The sequence below is a fragment of the Arvicanthis niloticus genome, chromosome 1 (genome assembly GCF_011762505.2).
Source record: "Arvicanthis niloticus isolate mArvNil1 chromosome 1, mArvNil1.pat.X, whole genome shotgun sequence".
In the NCBI taxonomy this organism is placed as follows: Eukaryota; Metazoa; Chordata; class Mammalia; order Rodentia; family Muridae; genus Arvicanthis; species Arvicanthis niloticus.
The window spans coordinates 69,483,382-69,510,881 of record NC_047658.1 but is presented as its reverse complement, the minus strand read 5'-3'; the positions used below and the strand labels follow the sequence as shown (position 1 = coordinate 69,510,881).

General features: G+C 41.2%; 1 protein-coding gene across 2 annotated transcripts in view; it reads left to right on the top strand.

Moving 5' to 3' along the window:
• Positions 1-27,114, top strand: part of Pold3 (DNA polymerase delta 3, accessory subunit) — a 38,725-nt gene extending 11,611 nt beyond the window's left edge. The window contains exons 4-12 of one of the 2 annotated variants that reach the window (XM_034487917.2): positions 649-688; positions 2,323-2,455; positions 6,810-7,071; positions 8,548-8,620; positions 11,522-11,684; positions 14,657-14,763; positions 18,179-18,282; positions 19,340-19,418; positions 23,778-27,114. In XM_034487917.2, the coding sequence (XP_034343808.1) occupies positions 649-688; positions 2,323-2,455; positions 6,810-7,071; positions 8,548-8,620; positions 11,522-11,684; positions 14,657-14,763; positions 18,179-18,282; positions 19,340-19,418; positions 23,778-23,980 (1,164 nt within the window). In that variant the 3' untranslated portion in view covers positions 23,981-27,114. Of the gene's footprint in view, positions 1-648; positions 689-2,322; positions 2,456-6,809; positions 7,072-8,547; positions 8,621-11,521; positions 11,685-14,650; positions 14,764-18,178; positions 18,283-19,339; positions 19,419-23,777 lie in introns of both variants that reach the window. The other variant, XM_034487915.2, reaches the window with a different exon arrangement.
• Positions 27,115-27,500: the final 386 nt, after the last annotated feature.

Sequence of the window (27,500 nt, the reverse complement as noted above, 5' to 3'; positions counted from 1 at the left end):
TACTACCTCTGCTAGGAATCTCATAAAAATACCAAACTATACAACTATCACTCACACACACGCACACGGCTTAGGTCAGTCCTATGCAGGCTCCTTGATTGTCAGTTCAGTCTCTGTGAACCCCTATGAGTCTAGGTTGAGTGCAGGTTGGTTGATTCTGCATGATTCTGCAGGTTTTCTTGTAGTGTCCTTGATTCTTCTGGCTCCTACAATCCTTCCTGCCCCTCTACTGCAGAACTCCCTGAACTCTGTATAATATTTGGATGTGGGTCTCTCTGTCTGTTTTCATCAGTCGCTGAATGAAGGCTCTCTGATGACAGTCTGGGAGTATAGCAGAATAGACAGATGTAACTTTTATTTAGTTTCATAGATTATATATAGTTATCATTTTTATTAAAAATTGCTTTTACACCGTTTGAGATAGTTTTGTTTCATAAAAATACTGAGGCTAGCCTCTCATTTTCCTTAATCTCTTTTCAAGATGATGTAAAATATGCAAATTAAAAATTAGTCAGACTGCCCTATACTGTAGTGTATTTTCAGGGTACCCAGTGTTTTTCTAATTTCATAGCTAAACACAACTGAGTGAAGGAAGCTGAAATTCTGAGTTCTGTGACTTTACTACTGATGAGGTGTTGTTCTTTGCAGTGCCACAAGGTTGCAGTAGTGAGAGAAGATAAACTGGAAGGTAAGTCTGAGCAGCTGAATAAGCTTTTCGCTTTGCCTCTTACAGCATTGATTGTGTATAGTCTGTATAAAGTGTGTTTGGCTATTTAATCAGTCTTATATTTCTTTTACTAATGGCTTTTGAATCGTTAATCTTTTTACATTTGCCTAACTTCCCAGTTTTGAGGCTGATCTTTATAAAGTACATCTTTGACAGAATTTCAAGACTCATGATAGACGTAAGAAAATTGTCATGAATTCCAGATGACATGGCTTCTTAAGCTATGGATTGGGATACTATGTGAGGTTGAATAACCGAATCTAGACCTTGCAAAAAAAGATTAGTAAACTGAACTCAGAACAACCAAGACTTAATAAAATATCAAATGTGGTAAACAGTGAATGTAGCAGTGTATGTGGGATGATGAACCCACAAAATGTGTGTTTCGTGGCAGTGCTCACGCATGTTACATCATGTAACCTCACTGCAGCCTTAGTTCTAAGCACATAGTCAGTACTCCTTACCATCTTGCTATGCAACACCAGTGAGTGTGGCCTGAACCACCTTGGCCCAAACTTGAGCCTGTGTATGACACATGCTTGGTGGATGTTCTCAGTTGCAGTCTTTTTACTGTATGTGTAAACTTCCGTGCTCTTACAGAAACATAATACTTTAATTACAAAAAACAAAGAATTAATATTTTCCCACCATCGTTCCTTAGTGTATAAGTATCAAATTAGTGTGTTGGGGGATTGTATTTATGTTAGGATATTAGATTCTAAAGAGTGCTATTTGAATTGCTCCTTGTTTTATTTTAAAAAAATATTCAGTAAATTTCAGCTTGGGTTAGAACAGAGTGACTAACAAATTGAAATGGCCTAAATTTACCTCTTCTATTTTGTACTTTGTATTTCTGCAAAGTGATAGCGTTGTCAGCACTGATGGCTATAAAAAGCAAAATATTGATCAGCTACAAAGCATTGATATGTCCTACATTCTGCAGGATCAAATATTCAGCCAAGATTTCAATTAATAGATATTTAAATTGTGTACTTATAGATATGAAAATGTATACATTTGTATAAAAAATCTCTGGGTAAAAAGGAAATGTTAAGAAACTCCATCATATGTGGTGGTTAATATGTTCCAGACTCTGTGCTAGGCTGTGGGGACAGTGAACAAGTTAGGCACAATTCCTTCCCTTGTAGAACCCATAGTTTACTCCTATGATAATCATCTTTTAATTTTGTTCTGTAGACTCAGTTCATTAGTAATAATATGTAGTTGCTTTCTGTAAACTGAAGTTGAAACATACAAGTAAGTCTCGGTAGAGATAAATCTTCTCAGGTAGTGATTACTTAACTGACTGAAAACAAAGCTTCATAATCATTAATCATCAATCACTATTTGCTGACTATCCCTGGGTGAGTAATACTCTCACAGGTGCTATACTTAGAAACAACTCAGCACCAACATGTCCCATTGCAGACAGAGGCTTGATGTTCTTCTACTTTATATGTAGCTATTTGGCCTGTTAGAGTTTTTGGACCACCATATAGATTGCAAATGGTTTTAGTGCAGAAGAGTTTCTTGTTAAAGTCCCCACAAGCTCTGAAGTTGTGTATTAACAGACTGCTTTTCCTGTTGACTTGTAGCAGTGAAGTCCAAGTTAGCTGTGACTGCCAGCATCCATGTGTACAGCATCCAGAAAGCTATGCTAAAGGACAGTGGGCCTCTGTTCAATACCGACTATGACATCCTTAAAAGCAATTTGCAGAACTGCAGCAAGTAAGCTCCTTAATGTTCTTGTGGGCTTCTTTACGAATTGATTTTGTAAGGTGTTTACACAGTGGCTGCCTCTTAAGAGTGAGTGCCAAGTCTAGTAAAACCCCATTTATCTTGCAGTAAGACACATGCCTAGTTTTATTAGTACATCATAAGGTGAAAAATAGCAGCCACAACCCATATTGAAACCCCATTGGACTCCCCATAAATCTATTTCTCATATATTTATCCTGTCATCACCACCAGAAATGTTTGTTGTGTCCCTCAATACCCCTTTGCCCTAGTCTCTGCTTGTCTGACTCTTACCCATCCTTTAGGAGGTAGATAAATGTTGCCCTTCAAAGAACTGTCTCTAAATTTGACATCCCGTTTCTTCCAGCCAAAAGTAACTTGTCCCCAAAGCTCCATAGCCAAGATCAGATCTTCTAAATCTTTTGTGTTCAGGGCACTGGACAGTGACAGGCTATGATGTGTGTGGATTTTAGACACTGATAATCATAGGTTTTAGTCATGTTTTGCTACTTAATAGCCCAGTGCCTTTGGACAAATTACTTAATACTTTCTAGCTCCGGTTTCTTTATTTTTAAATCAGTTATGATAATTCCTACTTTGTGAGATTGTACTGAGGGCCCAAGTCAGTTCTTTAAAAATATTCTTGGGTATCTACCATTTTGATTTAATAATAATTTAAATTCAGGGGCTGGAGAGGTGGCTCAGTAGCTTAGTGTACTTATTAACCTTGTAGAGACCCAGGTTCAATTCCTAGTACCCTATATAGTGGCTTACAACCATCTATAACCCCAGTTCCAGGGGATCTAATGCCTTCTGACTGACCTCCTTGGGTACTAGGTGTGCATATGGTGTACAGACTGGCAAAACACTCTTTCATATAAAATCAAATAAATTAATTAAAAGATAATTTGAATTTTTTTGGTGTATATCTGCTGTGTACCATTGAGTTGTTTTGAGAATGAGGCCTAGTACCTGTTCCTGAGGTTGGTGGCCCCCCGAGAGAATACTACAGTACAGTGCTATCAAGAGGAGTGGCATGAAAAGAGTTTGGAGACAGGCATTTATTTCCAGCTTCTGGATGGGTGGAGTTAGGGGAAAACAGGTGGTTTTTCCAAAAGGTTGAGGCATCTAGGTTAAGACTCAAAGGTCCAGTAGAAATTGTCAGATAGTAGTGTCAGAGTAAAGATGGAGCTGAGAGAGAAACCTGACATTGCATAATCATTGTGGTTAAAGTGTAGGGTGACAGACAGTTGGGAAGTAACTAGAAGACTGGAGTCAGACTCCTTTTTGAGTGCTTTCATGGAGCTTAGGCTTGATTCTGAGAAGAGCTGTTGGGGTTTGGATATGTAGATTTGCTGGATATCTCAAGTAAGGATATTTATTTCAATAGTTAAGTCTCAAGGTGAACAGAAGGACTTTGGATTCACATAAGCTGCTGGGCCAGGGCACAGATACAGCCGTGAAGAGAGAGTGTAGAATGAAGGACAGAAGATGAACCTAAAGGTCATAATTTTTACCAGTTATCTGACTTTGGACAAAATATTTAGCCAGGCATGGAGGTGCATCCTTTGAGCCCAGCACTTAAGAGGTAGAGGCTAGATGAGTAGTAGTTCAACATCATCCTCAATTATGTAGGAACTTGAGGCTAGCCTGTACTACATGAGACCCCAAATCATGGTTTATCTTCTTGTTGCTGACAAAAGTAAACTTTAAGGAGAAAGGTTTTATTCTGGCTTGCAGTTCAGTGGCACAGTCCATTATGGTGGGGAAGTCAAGGCTGCAGGGTCTTGAGGCGGCTTGTCATATCATAGTCCCAATCAAAAATCAGAGTGCAATGAAAGCATGTTCAGCTCACAGTCTCCTTTTTATATAGTCCAGGATCTCATTCCAGGAAGTAGTGCCACCTATGGTGGGCAGGGCTTTCTACCCCAGCCAGATCAAGATATTTCCTTACAGGTGTGCCTAGAGGCCAGACTCCCAGGAGATGCTAAGTCTCATCAAATTAACAACTGAGAGATTAACCATCTCATCCTTTTGGGTGGAGAGCGCCGGTTAGAGACAGGGTTTTTCTGTGTAGCCCTGGTTGTCCTGGAACTCACCCCATAAACCAGGCTGGCCTCAGACTCAGAGATCCTCCTGCCTCTGCTTTCCAAGTGCTCGGATTAAAGGTGTGTGTCACCACAGCCCAGCTAACCATCTTGTCTTATCTGGGGGTGGGACATAAATTAGGAAGAGAGGAGAGGAGAGGAGAGGAGAGGAGAGGAGAGGAGAGGAGAGGAGAGGAGAGGAGAGGAGAGAACAGGAGAGTTTATCTCCAATAAAAACATTTGTGCTTATTCTTAAGACTTTTGTGTTTTAGAAAGTCCTGTGAAAGCAAGGAAGCGAGAGCTCAGGTGGAGCAGTCCTCTCCTATTCTCCCAGGACCACTCCAGCCTAACGTGGTCTCTTCCTGGGTGCCAGTTGCTGGTCCTGATCCTAAGGTGTGGAATGCAGACCAAATAAAGAGTTGTCTTAGGGCCAATTTTAGATGCTGACAGTGAAATAAAACATTGCCGTTAATGTTAATATTTAGAACCGCGTTTTCTTGGGCTAGGCGGCAGCAGCTCTGCTTAGCTCAGGCCGCCATGCTCAGTGGCTAGAGGCCACACGCTCCACAGCTGGAAGCGGCCAGAAGCCACCAGCTAGCCAGAAACACCGACCCTGGCCCCCACGAGGCGCCAGCATGGGAGATGGTTCTGGCAGTCTTTCACACTGTCTCCACAAGGTTGGGCTGAGCCCAGACCATCCCGCCATCCATGCGGTACCTATAGAAATGAGACTAATGTTTAAAGATTATCCAATAGCTTTATATGTTTGGTAATGCTCAGATAACAAGAAGCCCACACAATTAGCCCAATACTTAACCTGGATATTACAACTACCTTAGACTGCTAGGGACATGCGTACATCTGCCGCCATTTTCCCTTCTCTCTCCGGTCCACCCTCTTCCTTTTCTTCCTTTCCTCACTCCACCCACCTCTCATACAGCCCAGGCGCTGAGCTTTATACAAATGTACTATTGCCTTTTCCATTGTACCTGGAAGCGCTGCAAGGCTAGAGAGGAAGACCAGTGGGTAAAAGTCAATGATTTCCGTCTGCTGTCTTAACCAGAGGTATTCTGAGTGGGCCATAGTGACTCAGTGGAAGGTTTGTGTTGCTCTAAAGCTACTTAGTCAAAAGTTACTTCTGAAATGAAATACTGTCAGTGACCATTTGCGTAGGCAGTTATTCTAGTTAGTTTTTAATAGCTCCTATTTCCACATGGTTTCTATATTTCTCTTTCAAGTTGAGGTGATACACTGAAGAAGAAAGGGAAGCTAGAAGCTCCCCCTGATCTGCAAACCAGTCATTCAGCCCAACTCATATGCTGAGTTCCTATAATACAAAGAATGAAGAGGGCCTCCAGGGAACTTTCACCTACCCCCATAAGCAAAACACTGGGAAGTAAAATGTTTTCTTAATTAGGAAAAGCTGGGGAACTCTGCCTTATGTCTGACCCCTGAGAAGGCTCAGTAGGTTCCCATCCACATCATGCACTGTGGCATTACAGTCATGTGAAACAGGCACATTGGCACTTACTGCAGACTAAGAGGTAGACTCTTCCCAGTAATACGCTAATGCAGACTATTATCCAGACGTCACTAGCCTTCGGTATGTTGCTCCGTGGTCTAAGTTGGTATTTTTAGAAGTGAGAAACAAATGGATGCAAAGGAGCATGAGTTAAAGAAACGAGTGGCTCTATCCCTACTTCACCCTTTAAAGTATAGCACACTGGCTAGCAGAGTTGCCAAGAAATTGGTTAGTAATGTATGACTGTTAGCTCTGCTTCTGTTGATAGTTACTTCTCGAACTTGGTCAGAGGACCTTCTGGTTTTCCATAGATGGTGAGATTATTACTGTTTGCTGGAGAATAAGACGTGAATAATAACAAGTATAGATGCTGGGCTGTGGAGGTGCATACCTTGAATCCTAGCACTCCTGAGGCAGAGGGTGGCAGATTGCTGTGATTCAAGGTTAGCCTGGTCTATACATTGAATTCTAGGACAGCCAAGGCAATGCAGAGAGACCCTGTCTAAAACCAAAACAAAAAGAACCAAAATTCAAATAAACGAAAAAACAAGTGTGTTCAGTATGATGTGATAGAATGCAATTAATGAGAACTAGCTTCCTGACTAGGTAAGTGCAAATTATAGGCCGAAGTTAAATTCCTTAGTTTTATATTAATGTGGAAAGATATCTAGAAGGCACAGAGTTTGAAAATGAGGTTTGATAATGACATTAATCTTATACTCACTTCTTTCCTTAGGTTTAGTGCCATACAGTGTGCAGCTGCAGTTCCCAGAGCTCCTGCAGAATCCCCATCTTCCAGAAAGTTTGAGCAATCAAATCTTCAGGCAGCAAGTGAGATACAAGCCAATGAGCTGACTACCAATGGCCATTGTCCACCTGCCTCCAAACAGGCTTCCCAGCAGCCCAAAGGAATTATGGGAATGTTAATCTCTAAAGCTGCTACTAAATCCCAAGACACCAACAAGGAAACCAAAACAGAGGCCCGAGAAGTAACAAGTGTAAGTCTTCTTTCCAGTAGGTCATTTTTATGTAACAGGATGGGGATCTAGGAAAGCCTTCATGGTTTCCATGCAAGTCTATTTGTGTATGGGTCCCATGATCAGTTCTAAGTTGTCTACTTTAGTTTAACATTTATGATTATTTGAGGTCTTGCTATCAGGTCCAGGCTGGCCTCAGACTCTGGCTCCTCTTCCCTCTTTGCCTCTCTAGTGCTGGGAAGAAGCACTAGAAGAGCCACCATGCCTAATGTAGTTTGACCCATGTTTAATGTCTCCTCTGATAGTCCTTTTCCCCATAATACTTCTCACCAATATTGGATTCTCTTTTTATAAAATGGTGATACCTGGCTTGTACACTAATAAGATTGTTGTGACAGCATTGAAATAACGTACATAAAAATCACCCTGAGAACCTGCAAGTTTGAGGAATTGTGTATCAACAGTGTGACATTTGAGAATACGTAGCTAAGGTTTTGCCATGTGTGTCTTCCTTCCTGGCATATTTAACATCCTGCTTTTTATTCTTGTCCTTATTCCTCATTCATTTCTTTTTGCTTTTTATTTCTCAGTAATCTGAACTAACTTAAGGTTGTTTAAAAAAAAAAAAAAAAAAACAAACCTGTCTTGGTTTGGTGGTACATGCCTGTTATCCCAGTATTCAGGAAGTTGAGGCTGCATGATGAGACTCTATCTAAAAAAGAAAATAAGAGAAAAATGCAAAATCTAGAAAGTGCAGTTCTTGTTGCTACTAATTCTTCCCGTCATTGTTGTTTTCAAGCTTCTGCTTTGGGAAAAAGAGGGAAGATGGGGAACAATCCACAGTGAATCCCTTCTGTGCACTAACAGCCTGGTCTTTGTGGAAAGCCACCTGTTTGATTCTTACTATTTTTTGTTGTATGGGTAAGACTTGAACCCAGACTTGTGAAGCAATTTGCCTGCAGGTCATACTGCTCTGAAATGGTAGGTCTAGGATTCAGATTCACTTCTGAAAATTAAAAATACTTTACCCTCTTTCCCATTGTTTATCACACCACTCCCGATTTAATTCTTTTAAGACAAGTAGTTTTTAAATGTGCTCAAGAAAAGCTCAGATGTATTCACAAATTTTATAAATGGAAAGCAAACCTTGGGAATTAAACAGATGTTGTCTGGTGATATGGATTCCTCTCCTGGGTCCCTGTAGCTAACATCTGCACATTTTGCTCTAATCTATAGAGTCAGTGCTGTTAATATAGAGTTGGTACTGTCAAGGTGGAGTGCTTTGTTTTTGTGACAGTTCTTCACCTGGCCTGTGGTGACTTTGATCTTGTTATGTAGCTGAGGATGGCCTTGGCCTCCTGATCCTCCATGTTCCACCTCCCATGTTCTGGAATGACAGTCCTGAATGTCTAGAGATTGCCTGAGGCATGTACTCCAAGAGCAGCCTAAGTGTTAAACAGAATTTAAAATTGTGTGTTTTCTTTTTTATTCTTTTAGGCATCTTCCGCTGGGGGCAAAGCACCAGGAAAAGGGAATGTGATGAGCAACTTTTTTGGAAAAGCTGCCCTGAGTAAGCACGTTCTTTATGTCTTTGAGCTCACAGGTGAACAACTGTAGTGATACAGAGGCTGAGGCGGAGACCACTAGTCTAGTTTTTGCCTATCCAGGCGTTTCTTCTTCCTAACATTCACAGTGTGACGACCAATGTATTGATGAAAGGAACCAACCACTCAGGACACTTTCTGGGTGTACTTGAGAGCTCTTGGAGGGCAGTTTATATTATTTCTGCTTTGACTTTTTGCCTTAGAAAGAAAATAAAATAATCACTTAATGGAGCTTTTGGAAATGGGTAATTAAAATGAGAGAGTGACTGCCTATATAGAGTTACACTTAATACCATGGATACTGGCTTCAGTTTGCTTGGTGTGATTCTAACTATTACTGTCTCTCCAGGGACCACAAAAATAAATATTTTGCCTTTCTTAAGTTGGTTTTTAAGGTTACTTACAGCACTAAATTACATGTCAATGTGAATATAGGCAGTAATGGTTGGGCATTAAAAATGCAGCTCTTTTTTTTGGAAGGAAAGATCTCTTATTTAAATAAGAATTCTTTCTTCATGGAAAGAGCCAATAGTACTTGTCATATCAAGTACTCATCCCCTGGGGATACATGGCAGAATACCAAGAAGAATGTAGGAACCACAGGGTACTTACCACACAGAGATCTGTGGCCTTTTGTTGCATTGCTGATCCAAGCAAAATTAATGTGAATTTTGCTTTTCCGTGATGGTCGGTCAGTACAGGAGGAGGACTGGAGTGATGGTGTTTTATTTGCTGTGGAGGCTCTCAGAATGTTTTTCATTGTGAACATAGAAAGTGTTTGGAAGGTATCCAGAAGCATGTGGTGCCAGAGCAGTACATAGGAGGCTCCTGTTTCTGTGATCACACATCACACTGTCATTAGCCTGTATGCCTGGTGCTGGGACATGATTCAGTCCCATACCATTTCTTAACAATTTCGATGCTTGTGTTGTTGTTTCATGTGTTTGTAATCTTAAGATTCAGTGAAGAATTTTAACTATTGAAAACTTTTTGATTGCTTGTATGTGTGTATATCTGTGGGGATATGTTCACATGAGTGTAGTTTACCATGGAAGTCAGAAGAAGATGTGGGATCCTCTGGAGCTGGAATTACAGGCCATTGTGAGCTGCCTGCTGTGCATGCTGGGAATAGTTAGAACATGCTCGTAACTGCTGAACTTCTATAGTCCAAAGTAAAGAATTTTTTGCTTTTTGTTTTAAAAATATGTAAGATATGGGAATATTTTCTAATAGTAAAACAAAAAGTCAAATTATAAAATGTTAATTGAATACCTACTATGTGCTTGTCACTATTGCACATTGGTGATAGAATGGAAAACAAAACAAAAAAATCTTTCCCCATAGATAGATGCAGACAATGATAGTTTACTTAGCCTTTAAAAGAGTGAAATTCTATTGCTTGCAAAATACTCACTTTCCTAGTCAATTTGGGATATTTCAATGGGAAAGTTTGAAAATCACAGATAAGAACCACAGAATTGAAAATTGAAGCAATGATACCACCACTGGGCTAGTGAAGTCTACCATTTAGGTTTCCCACACAAACCCTCAAAAATATGAATAGGTTGCATTTTACATTTTGACCCATTATCTACACTATCAAAAAATATATGTGCTTTTAACAACTATTGTACTAACATGCACATACCAGCCAAGGCTAAGATAGGTGATTTTCCACATGGTAGATGGATTGAGCAAGTTTCAGAACAGGTAACCCAACCTGTTTTTCTGAAGAACCACTTGCTGTATATAGCTTTCTAATTGTATATTCTGGCTTTGCCTATGAAAAGCTGTCACTGGGTGTGCATGAGGCTAGATTATGCATACTGCATTTTTTGTTGGCTGGGTCCTTTCTGTCCTACATGCTGCTTATGTGTGTTGTGGTGTCTCAGCTTAATGTGGAGACCCAGAGCAGGAGTTGAATTGACTGAGGCTCGTATCCAGAGCTCACTTAATGTTTGTGCCTGATAGTAGTTTTGTAAATATTATTCCAGTTCTCAAAGAGAAATAATACTTTTTGGACTTGCCCAGAGGAAAGCAGGATTTGGATTAATTCAGTTTTATCATTGAAGGTGGTAGTGAGATAGGAGCATCTAGGCATTCAGAGGTAGAATACAGGGCTTGGAGAGAGAATACCGGGCTCAGTAGTTACAAGCGCTGGCTGCTCCTCTAAAGAACCAGTTTGAATTCCCAGCACTCACATGGTGGCTCACAACCATCTGTGACTGCAGCCCCAGGGGGATCTAATGCTCTCCTCTGGCCCCACAAGTACTAGGCATGCATGTGGTGCACAGATAATACATGCAGATAAAACACCCATACAAACACAAGAAGTAATTTGTTAAAGGTAGAGTAGAAAAGATGTTGCTACGGATTTAGCTGTCACCCACTTCTAAGCTGTAGTTTTGAACATCATGACTATCTGTAGCTTTGCTTCTCTGTTTGAAATTAAGATGAACTTAGGGGCTGTCACACCTGACGACCCAAGTTTGATCCCTGGGATTTGCCTGGTAACAGGAGAGAACATAGCCTCTAAGCTTTATACATGTACCATGACATACACACCCAGCATACATACAATAAAGAAGTAGATGTAATTAAAAAAAAATTAAAGCTGCAAAGCTGAATTTGGTAGTTTTAGTTTAGGCCTTTGCTGTCCTTTAGAGCTGTGATGTAATGAGAGATTAGTGGGGAGCAGAGATGAAGATTGCAGATGTTTTCTTAATCAACTGTGCTCTCCTTTAGGACAGAGACTGTTTTTTATCCCTTGCTCCTAACATGTTACCTGGCACATAGTGGACTGTCACAGAATGATGGATTAATATTGTGTGATGGGTTATATTTCATCTGTTATACTTTATTTGTAGGTAAACTTAAAGTCAATTTGGATTCAGAACAAGCAGTAAAGGAAGAAAAAACAGTGGAGCAACCTCCAGTGTCTGTCACTGAACCAAAGCTGGCAGCTCCCCCAGCTCTGAAGAAATCCAGCAGAAAGTCAGAGCCTGTGAAGATGCAGCAAAAGGGAAAAAGGTGGGAGGAAAATTGTGTCCCTTGTGGGAGGGAGAGACTTGACTTGTGGAGGTGAGACGGTCTGCTTGGGCTTTCTGCAGCAGGCAGGTTTCAGCTCAGCATTAAATCCTACTTAATGCTTTAGGGATGTAACCATCCAGGTAGAATGAAGACAGAAGCCCCACAGCTCATCTAGTGAGTTAGGACTGCGGGGCAGCTGGTTTGGGTGATTTAGGATCCAAGGCTATATTTTTGTCTCCATTGATGTAAATTGATTGCCTCTGCCTCCAGACTTCAGTTTAAATGTGTAGACACTGTGTAAGTGTGCCTCTGTGTGTGTGCGCGTGTGTGTTTTACATCAAATTACCCAGTGAGAAGTTACTGTTTCCAGTCCAGTTTAAGAGAAGAAGTTCTTTGTTTTCTTTTTATATCAATGAGTTTATTTTTCAAGTGGTAAAATGTAATTAGAAAAGAAAATAAAAAGCACACAAGCTGTTAAAAATGGATCCAGGAGTTTGAGACACTACCTCATAGCTGGTAGGAATTAGTCTGTTGAAAGAAATTCTAAAGGACACTGTCAGCACTGATAGGCCCACAAAGAACCAACTTTTGTGGTAAAGTTGGAGCAACAAAATAGTGACATTTCAGAGGGATAAGGCTCTGTCCAGTAGGCCCTACCTCCCTAGAACACATGATATATGTGGATTAAAATGTCCCCAGCCATGATCACAACACTGACTAGAGGCTGTTACCAGGCATGTACTCAGTATTTCACCATTAAATAGCAAGTCAAGTGTAGGGTTTTTAGTAGGTGTCCTTTACCAGGTTGAGGATGGTTTTTTCTATTCCACGTTTGCTGAGGGGCTTTTATTCATTGGTTTTACATTTTAACATGCTCTTTCTGCTTTTACTGAGGTGGCTCATACACCTTTTCTGTTAATATGGTGGATTATAGTGATTGACATGAAAATGTTAAAACAGCCTCACATTCTTGGGATTAGCTCCTGGTCATATTTATTTATTTTACACACTGCTAGATCAGTTGATATAACCCTAGAGGGAGGGGGTTGTTGTCATATTTTTGAAGATAGCTATATCCTCAAATATCTATGTTTTATATCGTCTGTTTTCTTTCCTGGTAATTGGCTAGCTTTAGTATCAGAGTTGTGTTAACTTTATAAATTAAGAGGAGTTTCCAATTTTCCAAAGGACTTTGTGAATTTTATTTTGTATTTTTACATTTATTGTCTGGATGTGTGTGTGTCGGGGGGGGTGTACATACCATGGCACAGGGCATGCTTGTGGGAGTCAGTTTCTGTTTCTACCATGTGGGGCCTTTGGATAGAACTTAGTCCATTAAATTTGGCAGTAGGCACCTTGGTCTTCTGAACCATCTTGGCCCTATGTAGATATATTTCCAATACATTTAAATATATGATAAAATCTATCAGTGAATCTGGGCTTGGATTTTCTTTATAGGAAGGATTTTTATTTTTGTGTGTGAGAGCTTCTTTAAATAGTGTTATTCAAATTTTCTAGTTCCTTTTGGATTGGTTTTGAGTAAGTTGTGCTTTTAAAGGAATTTATTTCCTCCAAGTGCTTGAGCTTATTAAAGGTGTTCATGTTCATAATCTGATAGTCTTGTTTCTGGTTAAGACTACAGAATCCTTTATTCTCTATTCTTACTTGGAAGTACTGTTTTCCCTCTTTTGTAAAAGGCTTATTAATTTTTTTCTCTTTAACAGAACAACTTTAGGCTTTTAAATTTTGCTTTCTTTTCTGTTTCATTGCTTTCTGCTAATATGTTTGTTTCTTTTGGCTTACATTGGGTTTATTTTATTTTTTTCCTAGCTAAAATAGAAGAAAAAATGATGTTCAAAATGAAATAAGACAGGTACTTAATGGCAAAACAACCCTGGTTTACATGTCTATATGACTGTAACACAATAGCCTGTAATTATTTATTAAGTGAATGCAGTAATGGAGAAAGCAGACGGAGAAGCTGAGTAATGTCAAGACAGAGTCTAGGTTTTTATTACATCATTAGAATGACTTTATGGTTTTGTCTGTGCCTTTGTTCACATTGTTCTTTCATTTTAGAATAGTTGTCTTCCTTTCCTACCTGTTGAATATCTACTTAGCTCTTAACAGTCCTGTCCCACAAAGTTATTTGTCCATTAAATTTTATCATGTTGTATAATAGCTAGTGCAGTTGGCCAGAGCATGTTCCTTTTGAAGCAAGGTTTCACTGTGAGTCTCAGGTTGGCCTTAGTCTTAGAATCCTCTCTTGAAATTATAGACCTGTGCCTGCCAGAGCTTCTTGAGAATAGTATTTCTTTCCTGAGCTTTGCATTATGATTGTTTAGCTGCTTATTGTGTGTTAAAAGACTAAAAGGCTAGTCAGCGGGGTTGGGGGAGCATCTAGAGGACTCTAAATAAACTGACCTATGGAGAACTGGAGAAACCTTTTATTCTGGCCACTTAGAGTTGTAGTTCTAACAGTATATATCTCTGAAGAACCAATCTTCTCACTGGGCATGGTGGTTTACTACTTAGGAGGCAGAGGGGCAGGGGCAGGGGCAGAGGCAGAGGCAGAGGCAGAGGCAGAGGCAGATTTCTGTGAGTTTGAGACTAGCTTGGTCTATATATCCAGTTCCAGGATAGCCAGCACTACATAGAACCCTGTGCCAGCCCTATAATCTCAGCACTCAAGGCAGAGAGGCAGGTGGAACTCTATGAGTTGGAGGCCAGCCTGATCTATAGAGCAAGTTGCAGGATAGTCAGGGCTACACAGAGAAATCCTATCTCAGAAAAACAAAACAAACAAAAAGCAACTCTATGTCAAACAAAAAAGGAGTTAAATCTGTCCTTGTTTGTTATTTTTCCCCTCTAGAATTAAGACTGTGAGTTCTAAAAGAAGCTGCATAGGAACATATGCATACTTAAACATATGTTCTGTATAACGGGTTTACTTTATTCCTGGACAGCAACAGGGGTAAGCGAGTAGACTTATCTGATGAGGAAGTGAAGGAAACTGAAAACCTGAAGAAAAAGAGGAGAAGAATCAAGCTTCCTCAGTCTGATAGCAGTGAAGATGAAGGTAAAAATTGCTAATAATTTTTGTTAGGGTATCATTTCTTGGTTCATATTCAAGGACCTAAAAATGTCATTGTGAACTACAGTGAAAGCAGCAGTTCTAGCAATGATTCCTCATCGAAATCTACTTTAGTCTTTTGATCAGAATAGTGATCATTTGGTAACTTGTGAAAATGTATGAAGCAGAAGGTGTGAATTTGTTACACATACTAAGAGCTTTCTTTTCTCTTTAAGGCTGGTGTTCCTTTGGCTGTTTGTGTGCATATTGTAGAATTACATGTACACCTGCACACACGTGAACATGTGCATATACTTCTTCCACTCACAAAGCTATTAAGACTGGATAATCTAGTGTTATTGAAAGTGCCAGCTCTGAATTGAGTTCCTGTGGTTGATTGTAGCAGACAAAATAAGAATACCCACAGGCTATTAGGGATGTGTTTGCAGTGGGGAAGCAGTATAAAGAAATGTGATGTCAGTGAGTAGCACATGACAGAGCAGAGGCCCTAGGTTCTTTCCTCTGCCAGAGATCATTTTGGCATCTGACTTAAATCATTTTATTCTAAAACATCTGTCTGAAAAGCCATCAGGGTTTTGTTTTGAACCTTTATACAATCTCTAACTTTTCATTTGTGTTCCACTGATTATAATAGCTAAGTCTGCCATCTCAGGCTAGGCACTAGCAGATTTATTATAGGCGTGTAGTGATGACAGGAACTCCAGAGTCACACAGACCTGGGTTTAAATCTTCCTGCACTGCTTCCTGTGATTTCTGATGTTAGGCAGAGACTTAATTTTTGTGTTTACTCCTCCAAAGTTACAATGTCACTACAAACTACAGCCCTTTGTGAACATGAAGACAATACATCATAAGTGTCAGGACACAACTTGACACCAGTAGCTTTTCACACCTCAGCAAAGCCTCTTCTTCATCCTGGAAATGTTTTAAGCACCTTTAGTAGTTCTACATATTTAAAAGAATTATACCAGGCCTGGAAAGAAATATCATTAGTCTTTGTGTTCCTAAGAAGAAGTAGTTTTTATAGCTGTGTTAGGTACTTGCTACTGTTTTCAGTCCTTGTAGGTTGTTTGTGCACATTGTTTTTCAGGTAATGATAGGTATTGTAAAAATATGTACCAAGTTCTAGGAAGTGGTGATTGCTTTCCAGGAATTGGGATTTTTAGTCTCTGCCAGAGGACTCTTGACAAACAAGTGGTGGTTACATTGCTGGTTAGTTGAAGCTAGTTTTCCCAGCAAAGCTGATGCTTTGCCACATGAATGTTTTTCATCATCGACTACAAATCTATTTCAGATACACTAGTGCACAAAGCATCTGTTATATTTACGTCAGTAAAAGTGTGTTAAGTCAGAAGACTTGGCTTAATGGTAAAGACTGAATATGGGCAAGTTTTTTAAAAATGTCTTTGAACCTCATTTATATGAGACAAATAATGATTTGTGGAGTTATTACGAGAATGAGTGGTTAATGTTTATAAAGTAGAAAATGTTGGTTGTTTATCCTTCCTTAAAATATTTAAGTTTAAACAGTCTACATATACACAGTTTTTAAAGTCAGATAAAACAGTTTATAATGATAATCCCTACCATCTGAATCACTGAACTGACTTGTTGTCAGTGCTCTTCCATCTGCCTTCCATCTCTCCAGATGTGTTGAAATCCCTTTATTTCTCTGTTCTCTTCTCTTCCATGGGATTTTGACATTTTATTATTGTATGATTCTTTGGGAGGAGGGCTAGTGGGAAGGAGGCAGTATCTGCAGTCTTCCCTTGACCTGAGTATTCCTCACCCCTGACTTTATTCAGGAAGGGCTTCCTCTCCTTGATTTAAAACAAACACAATTACTGCTGCTCTGCATCAGTGCAGGACAACTGTGGCATCCCTGCCTCTTTGAGGTGAGATGTAGGTAAACAGTTACGAGCAGTGCTAGGAGGGGCCCATGAGGGAGCCATTGGAATTGTTTCCCTTTATAAGTCCTGTTGTTGAGGAACTGAACAAAAGTACCCAGGTTTATCACTGAGCATTCAGAATTTCTTTTCTTTGCTTTCCTTGCTGCCTAGACTTTCCTCCGACCACTGAGGTCCACTTGTCTAGTTAGCCATTACTTCAGAATATTGAGTCCTTGGTTCTGGTCTGTGACACTTTTCTTGCTTAGGCTCCCATCGTGCACTGGCTTCCCAGCTAGACTGACACTGTACTGCTTTGCTTTCCTTTCCTTTCTGTCTCTTGCTCTACTGAGCTTATAAAGTTAGGGGCCCACTTCATACGTGAAGTGTCTCATTTATTGTTTTATCCTGGTTCCTATGCTGCTTCACCTCTTTAGGTCATTTGGCCATGATCCCTCCACTATCATAATTTCTAACACTGACTTAATCAGGAGAAATTCAGTTCCAAGATTTGTGCAAAGAATTTGAATGTAGCCTGGAGCTCCAGGGAACAGGTGAAACTAAGCAGCTGCCAAGGCCCACGACCAGCAGTTTCTTTGTGGTGATTCAGCAGCAGGTCAGGGTTAAGGGCATAGCTCAGTGTCGAGTACTCACCTAGTAATTCCAAGGCCCCGTGTCAGGACCTCAGTTCCAGACAAACAGTGTGTCTGCTGCAGCCCTTCCGCTCCTCTCTGATGGCCTTCTCCCGAACCTCTGTTTCTTTATTGAGAAACACTGGGATTCCTTCTCATGGTGCTCCATTGTGGACACCATTTCCACTGCATTCTTTCGCTCCTTTTTTCTGCCCATGCTTTGTGTAGCAAAGTAAGCCTTATCAGTCAAGTCACTAGAAATAGTCCCATAGAAATTACTAATCGGCTCTGATTGTTAGATTTTTCATGGAAATTAGGGCTAAGTAAGTCATCCTTAGATCACAGCAGCAAAGACGCCACTAAGGTGTGTTGAGTAGAGCAGGCTTCTGGTCGTGAGTGATACGAACATGGATGGTTGGGTTAGGAAGGCTGTGGAACCACACTGATGGGTTTAAATCTTGCTATGAGTTGTGAGCCTTTGCAGTTGATGGAATCTCCTGAAACCCCTGTTTATTCAACTGTATTATGAAGTAAGATCTGTCTCTTAGCTGTGTGAGGGTAAAGTGAAACTCCTGACATGTGGTAAGTGATCAGTATCTTTCAACCAACTTCATGCTCTGATCTTGTTGTAATAAAACCCTTGGCCAAGATAATCTCTAAGGTATTGTCAACTTTAGAAATTCTTTATTCCCCAATTGTAATTATGTAAAAGTAATGTGTTTCTTAAAGTTAAGTCTCTAACTGCAGAGTCCTTGGTTGTCATGAGTTACTGCTTGTAAAATACCCTGTGATAACCACAAGTTTGAAGGCAGATGCAGTGGAGAGAAGGCAGTGTGCTAGTTAGAGCTTGTTGTCTTCATTAAGCCTGTTCCATTTTCCCAGTCTTTGCAGACTCTCCTGAGATATATGAAGCAGACTCACCATCTCCACCTCCTGCATCTCCACCTCCTGATCCTATTCCAAAAACTGAGCCCCCTCCTGTCAAGGTAAACCCACCAGAGTGCTCCATCCTGTGTGTCTTTTTCTCTCTCAGGAACCTACAGTCACCATGTTGAATTGTGTGTCACTTTCTCTGGGCTTGACCAGTGCTTGTAGCTGGCTCTATCTCATGGTGCTCCTCCTCAGGTTGGCCACATGGACGTGCCTCTCTTCTCACGTAAGGGGAGCCATTGCTTAGGGCATAGCCTTAGGAAGGCTGCAGAGGTAGCTCACAGGTAGATCTGGGCAGCCATTTGGGTTTCTGTGACTGTTACCATATGGCTGCTGTGCCACACAGCTGCAGTTGGAATTGTGCAAAAGAACGTCCTGCCTGCACCAGGGCAAATTATGAAAGATAAAACAAAATTTAAATTTGTTCAGGGAAAGGACTGGATGAGAAAAACCACAACAGCCACATGCAGTTTTGAATGCTCTTTAGCTGTGGCTTGTCCTCGTCTGTTAGTATGGATGATGAAATGTTGAGAAGAGACTGCTGATAAGCCGCCTCCTCTTTGTAACCATTAGTTTTCTTAATCTACTCTGTTAAGCTTTCTGTAAATCTCATGCTGTTACATCATAGCCTAAGAATGAGATGAAAGAGACAGTGGAGACAAAAGGAAAGTGATAGTACTGATGTGTGCTTCTGGCTAAACTACCTGGGTACGGTATTCCAGTGCCAAGGCTATGCATAGCAAGTGTCAGAGCCCTAAACATCTCTGCCCCAGCTTTCCTGGAGAGCCCTTCCTTACACAGCCTACCGTATGCAGTGTATGCTGTCCTTGTCTGTCTCTTCCACCAAGGTCCTTAACCTGTTTGTCTTTTATACCAAGAATACAGATCTTTCTAGCATGCTGCTTTTCTTTCTATAATTGGGAGGATGCCAGTGCATACAGTAAGCATTATGGCAGTGCAGCGGGGCTGTGTAGAGTTTCTTTACCTTTTATAATGGCATGTTAGGAGGTGGTTTTTAGAGACTTAAAAGGTTTTTAGAGACTTAAAACATTTCGTTATTTTTCTCTATAGCTTCACTGGTCAACTTAATATTGTTACTCTCTGATCTTTTAGCGTTCAAGTGGAGAAAACAAAAGAAAACGAAAGCGTGTACTAAAATCTAAAACCTTTGTGGATGAAGAAGGCTGCATAGGTAAGACAGATGTTTGGATCAGAGGCACTAGAATCCCCTGCAGAGCAGTCTGTCCCAGATGTGAATGCTCATGGGACTTAGCTCATGCAGGCTGCTGCTTCTGGTCTTTGGCCCACACTTATAATACAGACTACAAAGAACACTGCGGCAGAGTCAGAACACTGAGCTTTTGTGTGGGTCCTACACCATGAAATAAAATTCTGAGTGTGTGCCATCGAAGTCATGTCATCTCTGCTGGAGATTTTCTTGATCTGTGGAATGGAAGAGAAATAACTATTTTGCCTCCTGGTGGGGTCTCTGTGAAGATTCAGATGAGGTAGCAACACTGTCTCAGACATTGAGAAACATTCTTTTAAATAGTGATTGTGTTAAACATTTTCAGTAGTGGAAAGGAAGCTTCCTGCAGATGATTAGACCCTGGAGAGAGTCAAGTGTTTGGTGCCCAGTCTCATTCATCTTAGGAGAGTCTGATTGGATCTCCCTGCTTCCTGTGTGTTCCTTCTTGTGCCAGCTCAAGCTCTGTCCACAATTCAGTGGTCTTCTGTGGGGCTTTTGGGATTCAACACTTGAAATCTGTTGACATGCTCAGATTCCAACACCATGCTCTCCTGTCTGGAAGCAGTTATGGGTTTAGGCTTGTAGCCCTCTGGTCTGTTGGAGCAGGGATAGTTCTTTCTCCTTTCTTATGGTACCCACCACTAAGTAAATCTCCTAGAGAAGATTCTAATGCCCTATCTTTTTGTTGGTTTGGTTTGGTTTTTGAGGCAGGGTTTCTCTAATATAGTTCTAGCTGTCCTGGAACTCACTCTGTAGACCAGGGTGGCCTCAAACTCAGAGATCTGCCTGCCTCTGCCTCCTAAGTGTTGGTATTAAAGGTGTGTGCTACCACCACCAGGTTGCCCTGTTTTTTTGTTTGTTTGGGTTTGTTTGTTTGTTTGTTTGTTTGTTTTTTGATTTTCCTTGTTTAAACTTCTATCTTTAAAAGGTTGTCTGCTAAAGAATTGGCTCTTCCTTAACAGGGTGCCCATTAAAGCTCATGCTGATACTGTGTTGGTTGCATGCCCTATGCTGCTATCCCATCTTCCGTTCTTCTGGCAGGCTTGTCACTATGACTGCCATCTGTAATTGGGAAGTAATACTCTCTGCATGTGCTGGTCCTCTCTTTGTGCCACTTTTCCTGAAAATCTGTGCATTCTGAACTTTGGTATGTGTTTTTTGTTTTGTTTTGTTTTGTTTTGTTTTTTGCTTTTAGTATTTTATATAACCAGAATACTTTAACTATTTGAAGTGGGATATATTTTTTTAATTGAATTAAAAGGCAAAAGCATCAGTGAAGTTTTTTTTTTTCCTCATCTTTAAAGGAAGAAAGTAAAGGATATCTTTATGAGAGTTCACTATGATCTGTGGCTAATTATTTATTGCTTTGTTTTGAGCCCTCATGTTTTGAACAGACATGGAACATGGGCTTCTTTGTGAGCCTTTCTCTACATAAGACCGTTAAGGCTCGCAGGCAGTGATGGGAATTGCTCACATAGCACCTTTTTTGTAAGGTTTTTAGTCCAAGTACAACATAATGGTTCTTGGCTCTAGTTACCAGCACAGGCTCTGTTTCCTTCACTCTGTTTCGACTGTGCAGATGGACCCGCACAGGGGCTTGCCCTTCTCTTGCTAGATTTTGTTTTCCTGAGGGTTTATAGCAGGAATCCTGATGTTGGGCCCTGAATTAGGTTGTGGAGAATTTCTGATCAAGGAAGGGGTTTCTAAGAGCAAAGAAACTGAATGGAATGTTGTCCACATAGCAGGCTTCTTGGAGTGTCAGCCAAGGAAAGTGACGTGTTCAGCTAATACAGAGGGGCTGTGCTTTGAAGTTCAGACCTCCTTTGTCCTGTAGTTTGAAGTAGCTAAGCTGTGACTGTAGGAACACTCCTTTAGTGTAGATACACCAAGTATGCTGCTTAGTATGGCCTGGCCGGTTTTTAACTTTCCACACAAAGTCAGCCAGGAGACAGTTGGTGATTTCACCAAGAAGTAATAAAATTACAAGATAATCCTGTCATATGATAGTATAGACATGCTGCCATTTGACTAGGGAATATAGCTTGTGAAGTAACAGGGTTACTACTAACTCTGAAGTCATGTCACTTCCTTTCTCTACACAGCTCTTCAGATCTTCCTGACATAAATGAATAATAACATCTCAGAATTTTGTCCCATGAATTGAGTTGTATGATACATGTAGCATAGTACATGTTGGGGATGGAGGGTGTTCTGGGATCACCCAGTACTTGCTGAACTGTAGATATTCAATGGAAATGTCTCAAGTGTCTTTGCAAAAAGGTTGACAGATTTCTCTAATATTATTAGCTATGTGAAGTACCTGAAAGTCTTGCTAAAATTGGAATTCTTCTGCATCTTTCTTGTCTTTTTCTTTTCCTTTTTTCCTTTTTAGGCATGGTCTCACCATATAACTTAGGCTGGTCTCATCAGGGTTCTCTCACCTGTCTCCAAGTATACAGATGTCAGGAGCTTGCATCACACCTGACTGAGATGCTGCATTTCTAATTAGATCACCAGAGTGTCCAAGTCCAGTCTGAATTACAGTTTTAAAGCTTGTTACGTCAAAGTGGGTTCTCAGTTCTTGAAACTGAGGACAAATCGCAAGACTTCCATGGGGAGCTACTTGGTGGTTTTACAGCCCTGTTTTGTTAGGTGGGTGTAGGTGAAGGATGTGCTACAGAGGCCGTAGCCATTTAACCTCCAGCAGGGTGTACTGTGAAGAAGGAGCACTGGGAAGTCTTTGCCAAAGACTGCCAGGTGCATCCATATATGCATATATCTGGTTGTATCCCCCATTTTAATGGAGAGGGGACATTGATTCATCAATGTCACCCAGACCATCAGTGTTTGTGCCTGGGAATGTGTTTAAAACAAGTTCTCAGGTTCCACCACAGACTTGCTGCTGAGTGTGAAACGTGGAGCTAGAATCCAGCAGTGTTCCCACGAGGTCCCCAGCTGACCCAGTGCATGCTCACATTGAGACAGCCTAGACTTTAGAACACAGATAGTTGGATCCCTGGGCCTGTGCCTTTGGAACAGTTTAATCAGTATATTTTAATTAAAAGGAATTATCAATGAATAAGATTGTGAAATATCTCTCTTCTTTGATGGGGACATGTCACCTTGGACTTTAACGCTTTGAGTACTTTTATACATATGAGATCACTTTTTCAGTGAAGAGATGTTTCCCTTCACAGCTTCTGTATCACGTGATGCATCCAGAAAGGCTGGGAAAGACTGTGGGTGCTGCTGCTTTAGTTCTCATCTCAGTGAGGTAGCACTGTGTGTGGCCTGTGGCCGATGCGGATGAGGCGGTGGCATGGAAAGTCTCTCCATCTGATCTGTGAGAACATGATTGGAACCCTGCTTCTGCCTGTGCATACTGGGGCTGAGTGTGATCAGCCTCTAGCTAGCATAGTTCTTTTCCATGTTTCCTTTTGGAAGAATTTGGAGAGTTTTAGTTTTTAATGTGTATACTGCATGCATGTGTGTGCATCACATGTGTGCCTGGTGCCCAAGGAGATTGATCACAGAGGACATTTGACCCCCTGGAGTTGGCATTTCAGGCAATTGTGAACTTTAATGTGTTTTCTGGGAATTGAGCTCAGGTTCTCTACAGGAATAGCAAGTGCTTTTGGCAGCATCTCTGCAAGCCCATTTTAATGGCAGAGGAAAAACTTTTGGCTGCTAGGGAGTAAGAAAACTGGTAACATTGCTACTTATTTTATCATTGTCTGTCCATTAAAACTTTCAAATATATCATCTAGAATGGCTTGTTTGGGGCAGTTTTTAATCATGATGTAGGTTGTAGCAAATCTTGGGTTCTTTAGTAGTCATTCAATTTCAAAAACTGAGCAGCTGAGTAACAAATTATGGCTTCAGGTGGGGGCAGTGGTTGACACCAGGGTAGAGTGAGCTACAAGTCTGCATGGTGGGAGAATGCTTAGGCAGAATTAGAGATGTGTAAGTGTGGGGGTCATAGAAACAGGATTCAGGAAGCCAGACACTGTGGAGTTTAGAAGTAGGTGTTTGCAATACAGTTCATATGCAGGGCTCAGGAAGTTAGCCAGTGTAGACTAGGACCCAAGTAACAGATGTGGGCAATTAGATGATAATGGCCCATTTAATGATGTGGGACACCGTGGAGGAGTAGAGCTTTTCAGCCCCATCTATAGGTCATGTGACTGTAGGTATTTTCTGGCTGAGTCTAGATGTGTTTTTCCAGTAAGAAAAAGATGCAGGCTAACTTAACATTTGGTAAATGACTCAAGCCACCCATGTCCTTCTTTTTTCTTATTCCAGTGACTGAGAAAGTCTACGAGAGTGAGTCCTGCACAGACAGTGAGGGGGAGCTTAAGATGAAGCCGGCCTCAGCACACAGACCTCCTGCTGCCACTGTGAAAAGGGAGCCCAGAGAAGAACGGAAGGGCCCCAGGAAAGGGGCTGCTGCTCTGGGCAAAGCCAACAGACAAGTGTCCATTACTGGCTTCTTCCAGAAAAAGTAAATACTGCCTCTGGAAGGACTTGGGGTGGTCAAGGGAGAAGACCAAGTATAGACTCACTTACTGTGTAAGTTTGCCTAGCTCCTTGCCTCACCCGGATCAAGTGCTGCTCTGCCATCATGGGACATGTGTACCACTTCTGTTTTATTTACCCAAAAGGAAGTCATCTGGAAGCAGGAGGCAAAAGAATATTTTAAAAACTGTTACATTGTAATAAGTTTATAAAGCACAATCTTTGACCTGCCTAGGAGAATTCATTCAAGAATTCCCTGCTGGGTCCCACTCGCCCCGTGCCATGTTCCTCTCCTAGTCCTCTGTGTTCTGTGAACTTGTGACAATGTTTTATTTTATGAATTCTACTGGATGAGTTCACTACTTCTCCATGTTCCTCTCCCTACTACCATACTTCTGTCCCCTGACCCCACAAAACTGTTTTCTGTAAATCTTTTAAGTCTTGGTCAAATGAGAAGCTAAAGCTAAAATCTTCTGTAATTCCCTATCTCATCAGTATAGTAAGTGACACTCCAGTGAGTGAGGCTCCAGGCTAGGCCAGCGTATATTGTCCAATCCTTTCATCACGGAAGCTCCCTCACCCTCCCTCATCCTCACTGGTTAGGGCAGAGCACAGAGATGTGCTAATGTACCCAGCCTCAGCAGAAATGACCTAGAGTCACATGATGGGCAATGACAGAGCTGTTAGGTTGCCAACAAGGGTACACACATACTTATGTGTGGTTTCTTTCTTCCTAATTTCCATACTTAATACCTAGAGAGTGGAACCTGTATGGTGAGATGAAAGATTAAAATAAGAAATGCTTTCTATGCACCAGATAATTTCTCCCTCTCAAGGAAGTACAGTGTCCAGAATTGTCAATTTTCCATTCTGGGAAGGAAGGGAGAACTTAGCACACATTTCTACACAGATATTGCTTCTCTGTTTTGTCAAGTTCTTCATTTGCCCGCAGTACAGGCTCCCTAGGAAGAGATCGGGGACTGACTGGCTATAGATAGAAACAGCAAAGTAAACGTTTGCTTTTGTAGTTGTGTCCTGATAATAACATTCAGTCACCTTCCATTCTGGCCAGGCAGGAGGTGAGCCCATCCATGTTGTGTGGCAGTGGCTTTGTACACTGAGCTGTAGGGAAGGGAACACAGACTCCATTGCTGGTGTGATTCACCCAGGGGGGGGGGATGAGGGGTGTCTGCCCCAGCCCTTCCACTGAGGGCTGGCTTGTGTCATAAGATGTAATCAGTTGCCTACTATTGAAGGTTGGGGTTCAGGCTGACCTTGGAATTTGCACAGCTGCTTTAACAAGCAAGCATGGGCTTGATGGAGATGAGTTCTGGCCTTACGTTGAGAACTTGAGGCAGATGCTTTGTCCATCAAGCTGAGTAAGGGTTGGTGTACTCCAAAACCTTTTTTTTTTTTTTAAGTAGAAAAGAGTGGAATGCCTGGACTTAAGCTTACACGAAGCCTCTGGAGAAGAATCCCCTGTTTTCAGTGGTTATTTTTGTCATTGCCTCTAGTCATTTTTTAAATGGGAATGGAAAAGTAGAAGGCAAGCATCCAGTCTTTAAAAAATCTGATTATGGTGGGATTTCTAATAAAACCAAATTTGAATTGGAGCTCCAGTGCAAGTTGGAGTTGCATCCTTCAAGGAAGAATGCAAATCTCTGATTTCTGTACCCAGCATGCCACCTAGGTTCTTCTGAGCTGCCTGCAAAGCTAAGCAGGCATTGAGTGGTGGCTTTTCTCTCCAGTCTACATAGTGCTCAACCAGGCTACCCATGAATTAGATAAATTCAAGAAGCTGTTTTGAAACAGAGCTTCAAACTGAAATGCTGACCAGGAACAGGCTGGTTTTCAGTTTATGTTGTTAAAAGCACATACCCATGGTCTGAAATGGACAAGTTGTTTGCCATATCTTCATCTTTTTAGTCCTGTGGGAAATCTTAGTTTTAGCCAACCTTACTTTTCAGTTCATTAGGAGGAAAATCTAGTCCTGATCTTGCATTCTGTATTGGTTTGGCTTTATCCCTTGCTGCCTGGGTGATGTTGGGCAAATTTCTGTCTTTGGTTCCCTAACAAAGTTGAACTAAAATAAGCCACTCGGTATGGAGTTGAACTGTTATCTGTAGCCTGAATGTGGTCCACAGTGACAGGCACTGGTTGGATGCAGGCACACAACCCAAATGGTGCCCTCCCGGAGGCCTCCTGGCTTTACACCTGATCGAAAGGAGAAGATGGTCATTATCTTGTCTTATGACAGGTTTTAAAGAATAGAATTTTCTTTTTATTGAAAGATGCTTATAGAAAGCAGTATTTACTATTCCTTAAAACATTTCTTGTGTCTTAACAGATGCCAGAACACAGGAGCATACAATAGAAACTAGAATGTGTTTCTTATCTTCAGGATCCCATGGACACAAGTCTATAAAATGGAATTGCAGGGTAGTGAGTGCAGTGGTAGTAAGTCAGGTCCTTCAGCGCTTTCTAGAAGGTAGGTCTCAAAGTAAGCTGGGGAGAAAGAGAGAACCACACAGTCCTTTGAAGGACAAGTTGGATTTTACCGAGAGAGCAGAATGGGGAGGATGTCTCCGGCAGAGAGCATGGCTTTGGGTATAAAGGGATAGATTATAGAACCAAAGTTTGTTTCTTATGTGTATGGATATTTTACGTGTATGTGTCTGTGCATTATGTGTGTCCCTGGTGCCCTGGAGGTCAGAAGACGGCATCTCTGAGCCACCGTGTGGGTGCCGGAAATGGAACCCTAGCTCTCTGCAAGAGCAGCAAGTCCTCTTAACCACTGAGCCATGTCTCCAGCTCTCAGACTGTAGGATTTTAAAATGGGGAAATACATTGCGATGTGAAGTTGGGGTACTGCTAAGTAGTTTGGAATTTGCCCATAGATAATGGAGACCAACTGAAAAATGTTCAGAAGGTTTTCTTTTTTTTTTTTTTAATTCCATTAGAAGTCAGCTCTCTGATGAGTGACAGCTGGCATGTCCCACGCTGCAGTATGCTGTGAGAGCACATCTGTCAGTAGGTGCACTACTACTGTAACTGAAGTCTAGTAGTGGGAAAGTGCTAATGAAATTAAAGAGACTGTCGAAGCTAAAGCTGCTTCATTCCTGCAGCTGCCGTAAACAGTGCGTTGTTCCCCAGACTCTCTTCCAGCTTACACTTCTGTAGCAGAATTGGTTTCTAAGGAGTGATTTCAAGAGCTGATAGTTCATTGACACACTCAATGATAGGGACCTCTACTTAGCTTAAACCACAGAAGTGGGATGAGAACAGGACAGGTTCTCCTAGCCTTGCTCCTTTAAGAAGATGGTGCTTGTTATACAGAGAGCAGAAGAGAAGAGCCTTATAAGGAAACGAATCGTTTCTTGAGGACAGGGTAGAACTAGCGTCTAATAACGGAGCTGCCAGAAACGCACTCAGTGTCAAGATTCGTTTTAGTAAACTTATCTCTCCTTTCATTGGTTCTGGGATCTCAGAATGCTGTATAATGCAGCTTTT